Here is a 5,215-nt window from a genome sequence, read left to right as displayed (position 1 = left end):
AATAGAATCCCAGTCAATCTCGTACGAAGGGTACTTCTGCAACATGAAATTCTCCGAAGCTATATCCCACTGTGGCTCGTTGGAGTCAGGGAACGTAAGATCCGACAAAGGCGAAGACCCTGCCGACCCGTCGCTCTCGGTCATCACCGGCGACGAGGATGTCTCCACCTTAACGCAGTTCTCCGAATCCTTGGACCCCACAACGCCAACCTGCCTCGACGACTTCCTGGTCGAACGGACCGGCTTCTCAGACTTGCCTTGTTTCTGCGTGCTGGCCAAGCTTTCACAAATGGCTTGGAGCTTCGCATCCACGGAGGCGTGGAGAGGCTGGTACTGGGAGTCGCTGTGGTGGCGGAGGTTGGGGAAGTTGAGCCTGGCGAAGTCACCGCGGAGCTTGTAGGCGGCCCTGTCGTAGGCCAAGGCGGCCTCTTCGGCCGTGTCAAAGGTGCCGAGCCAGAGCCGGGTACGGTTCTTGGGGAGACGGATCTCCGCCACCCATTTGCCCCAATGTCGCTGCCTCACTCCTCTGTAGAGCTTGGTGGGTTTCGGGGGTGACCCGGCTTGCTTCATTGGGATGGGTTTTGGACCCAAAAAACTTCCATGTTGGTGGTGGTTTTGGAGCTGGATCTGGGCTTGGATCTGGTGGATCTGAGATGGGGTTAGGTGGTTCAGCCCGATTGAGCCCAGTTGCTGAAAACCGATTAGGTTTTCCGTCGAGAACCCGTCTGAAAACATTTGGGTCATCGAGGTGGAGCAACCATCTGGATAGAAAGCGGGCTGGGTCGGGACTGAGGGAGAGAAGGAGAGGTTGTAGTTGTAGGGAGAAGAGGAGGAAGAGGGAGGAGATGGGGTTGTTGAGGGAGAGCTGGTTGTGGTGGTGGATGTTGGGGAAGCACTTTTCATAAAAGGTTCAAGTGCTTCCATTAGCTCACCCCCAAAGGGTGCTGATTCAACAGGTCTGCTACAGTACAAATCCATCGTAGCTGCCATGCCTTCAACAACACTCACAAAACTTCAAAAGACCAAAGGAGAAGAAAGATCCTGTATCTTACCAAAATTAAAGAACAGGTTTTCGAAATCAAAACACAATCAAACAAGAAAAACTAGAAATTTCTTTCCTCTACAAAGAAGGATCAAAGAGGTTTTAAATACACAACCTCTTCTACTCCAAGAGCCCCCAAAAACAACCTCGAGGGACCAAAAATAACCCTCCAAGCTGATTCAAAGGAAAACAGAAAAAATAATCGAAATCGAAAATAAAAAGAGAAAACCCACCTAAAATTTCACTAGAAAATTTAAGAAGAGCAAACCAAAAAATAAAAAAAAACCAGAAAAACCTGGATCTCGATTCTGAAAACACCTGGCTTTCGAGAAATCCTTCTAAGTTTGCTTTTGGAGCATTTGAAAACAAACCCAAAAATCAGAACCTGAAAGACAGATGATTAACAGAAAGGGATTCAGAGAAGCGGGGAGTTACAGAGGGGGAGGGGATCAACAAAGAAGATGAACAAAACAATCAGAGATTCACTGCTGCTTTTTCTTAAAAAGTTTTTTTTGTTTGTGTGAAGAATATCACTCGGCCTCACTTTGTTTTACGCCACTAGCTTTCGTCCCATTATATAGGGGTCCCGGACCTTCATTATCTCGCTTAACCTCACCTTAATATTAATAATCTCACTCTAACCTCACTTCCTTTTTTAATTGTAACGCCCCTCTCTTCTGTAGCCAGCTCTATTTATGACGTAACCATCCCTCAACAAACGCTCTCCTGCTAATAACATCTTGACACGTGCGAGTGGTTCGTTTACTTAACTGACACCTGTCCCTCGCAACCGTCAGGTGTCAGTGCCGTCGTAGTTTCTACTGGCCTTGTTGACCATATTTGTGGCGTTCACACGGCCTGGTTCTTTTTGACGTTAATGCTGCGTTTTCCTTTCCCTTTCTCTTTTGACAAATTGCATAGTTGAGCGTTTCAGCTCAGTATATATATATATATATATTTTTTTTTTTTTTTTTCTGAGCAGTATTTTCTATTAGAATATGAGACATGATGATATGATATAAAATCTTATCCGCACGATGAGGTAGTGAAGGGAAGTTGATTGACGGCTAGTGATCGATAAATGGGATGCCCACTTCCTTTCTTTTTCTTTTTTTAATTCCCCAAATCCATGAGAATTATTGGCCTACTATATATCTCCTCCCTCCTCTTCATTTCGGTTTCTGCTGTAAACGTGGCTCAATTTTAAATACTTTATATTTATATGAAGAGAGGAATTTTATCAACTATATTAAGTGATATGTATTTCATTTAAGCTTTGACTAAGGAAAAGAATAGTATATATATAATTATTGCTCCATAATTAAGTTGAAGTTTTCATAATTTCATTAGAGAGTTAGGGCCGCAAAAAGTGGAGTTGAAATGAAATGTTTTTATAGGTAGTGCAAACATTGTGACGGGAAAATTAGAGTTGATATGGCCAATTAATTAACGATGCTAGAATATTGTTGAATTGTTTACAATATTGGGTAGTGTCCTATGTTAGAATGAATGCGAATGGAGCTGCTTAGGGTAACAAATGAAGCGTTTTCTTTTATAGAAGAAAAGATTCATACGGTGGAAGCTCCTTGTTGTATTAATGACATTATATTAATTGAACGTAGTGTTTAAGCTATTTTTCATTAATGGATCAACTGTTAGATGGAATTAAAAAAAAAATGGCCCAATTGAGATTGATAAACATTCTAGGGTTTTTTTTAAACATAAATTTCTTTCAAACTAAGTTCAACCTATAAAATTGTTATGTGCCTCTTAGTGAGTGTGAAATACAAAATTTTTTTAGTTAATATGTGAGAATCACACGATTTTTTAAAAGACATATTAAAAAAGTATGTACTCCTCACGACACACTACACTTTTATAAGGGTCAAAAAAATTTATCGAGCCCGATTTAAAAGAAATTTTTGTCAATTTTTAATGTGTGCATGTTTTTTTTTTTTTTTGGTTAATGTGACAATGAAAATTGTTTTTTATATTTATGAGTATTTTGAATTTTAGATGGTTTTTTGTTTTAAAAACATATAAAAGCAAAAAAAATCTTAACAAACATAATCAAGATATTATAGTATATGAGTTTTTTTTTTCTTTTTTTTTTTTTGACATGCCTGTACAAAAGAGAGAAATTTGAACTAGTAATATTCACTTTATTAAGCGTGATTCGATTAAGCTATTTTTTAGAGACAGTATATAAGCTACTTTTGAGTTTGACAAAAGACAACTCACATCGTGAAGGCTCTTGAGGAAGAAGATAATGAAATATATAATAACACGTACGGTATCCTAATTTAAATCCTATCCCTCTCCACGACCAAAAAATATCTGAACTTAAGTAGCTACTAATTTTTTTTGTTAAGAATTAATCAAAGTAATACACTTTAATCACGAAAGTCCAAAGATAAATCATTATAAAGTTACCTATATGCCTAAAAACGGTTACTTGCATAGGGTCAGTAATGACTTGGACTAGAAAAGTACTGCTCAAGAATCCCATGCCGAGAAGGAAAGTGCCAACCGTTGGATGGATATCATGGGTTCCAGCTGAGGCGATATCCGACGTCATGATTACATATCCAACGTCTGATATGGTCCCTGTCTACGAGGATCCACGTAGATACTGCGACTAAATTATTGTGTGCAACTTGGAATGGCAGAAAATTCTAAAGCTTAACTTTGGTTAATCTCGTTGACCCTAGTTTGGTTACGGCGGGGTTTACGGCGTTGAATAGTACTAGCAGTGGAGAACATGTCACGTGCGAGGATCGTGCGAGCGGGACGGCCTCCACTATGCAGGGGACTGGGGACCTCGATTCGCTCTACTATTGCGGCGCGTGATGCTGCAATAATAATAGTCGTGAATTCTACGGATGCTCTTTCAACGTATTGACCCACGCGCATAACGGCGTACATATTTGCACTGGTATAGTGCATAGCACGTGATCTTAGTCAGACGAAAAGTAAGGTGCACGCTCGGAGGATTCGCGTCCATGCGGAAATACAAACTATTTTGTTCTTGTGAGTGACCAGAACCTGAAGTGTTGGTTAAGTTAGTTGACTAAATACGGTTAAGAGAATCCGGAATGATTCTTGGAGCTTGTCCGGCGGGAACCAACTCGTGGTCTGGCTTTTCAGCAACTCTGCGTCTGATCGGATTGGCTTTTTTTTTGTTTAATATTTTTTTAAAAAAAAAAAATCTGATTGGGAAATTTCTTAACATGTTTGTTTTGAAATTTTTTTTTTTTAAAAAAAAGTTGTTTTGATTTTTTTAAAGGAGGAGAAAAAAGAAAGAAGAACGATATTTATTATTTACTGCTTCTACAAGAGTCGTATAGTATTCACCGACTCAAAGTAAGTCAATACAATCAACTTGACGTCGTTGGTTGATGCATTTACTTCACTATACATGACTAGCTATTAGATATTTTCAGATCATGTCTATGTTTTTTCGTAGTTGTTTTTAATACGACTTTAGTGGAGAAGCTTGCCTATAACCATTCACATGTGCTATTTCATTTTTTTTTTTTTTTAGCACGTTTTATATTCAAAATCCAGTTTAACAAAACACTTAACCCTTTTTCTTTTTTTTTTCCCCAAGTGAAATCTCATTCAGTCGATCATTCAAAAAGCATAAAAAATTTACAAATTTTAGCGTATACACCTTTATGAATAAAATTATGATATTTTTCACCCAAATTTCTTTTATTAATGTTTGGAGCGCCCCGTTTGTCAATAGGTCGTATGCTCTTCAATCTTTTTTGCACATCTAATATTTCTATGTAATCAAGTATTCATTTTAAAAGAAATTTGACATGTAACCTTGAAAAGTTAGTTTTACATTGAGTTGGCAGATTATTTATATTAAGCGAGTGGATTATAAATATACTTACGAGTATTGAAGTTCTATTTGTTTTGAACAATATTATTCGGTGTTTGGTGCAACCGAATATAATTGTCAAACCAAAAATATTATTAGTTTGACAAAAAAAAACCTTATTTAGTTTTAGAAAATAATTTCATTTTTAGATTTCGTAAATCAATTTTCGAGTTTAAGTTTCTCCTTCTCAAATTACAGACAACCATCGAAAGTTTTTAGAAGTTGCCAGTTGTTTTTGGTACGAGCCAAATGTCAAAAAATATTGATTTTCCTAAAAAAATGAT

At 37.9% G+C, this 5,215-nt stretch overlaps 1 protein-coding gene across 1 annotated transcript; it reads right to left on the bottom strand.

Moving 5' to 3' along the window:
* On the bottom strand, window positions 1–1,603 carry LOC132167791 (ethylene-responsive transcription factor RAP2-4-like; the record flags this gene model as incomplete). The annotated part of the gene is made up of 1 exon (XM_059578816.1): window positions 1–1,603. A coding segment is annotated over exon 1 (990 nt), but the record flags the coding sequence as incomplete, so codon positions are not given.
* Window positions 1,604–5,215: the final 3,612 nt, after the last annotated feature.

The sequence above is a fragment of the Corylus avellana genome, chromosome ca1 (assembly GCF_901000735.1).
Source record: "Corylus avellana chromosome ca1, CavTom2PMs-1.0".
In the NCBI taxonomy this organism is placed as follows: Eukaryota; Viridiplantae; Streptophyta; class Magnoliopsida; order Fagales; family Betulaceae; genus Corylus; species Corylus avellana.
The sequence above is the reverse complement of the archived record's forward strand: the minus strand, read 5'-3'. Positions and strand labels throughout refer to the sequence as shown.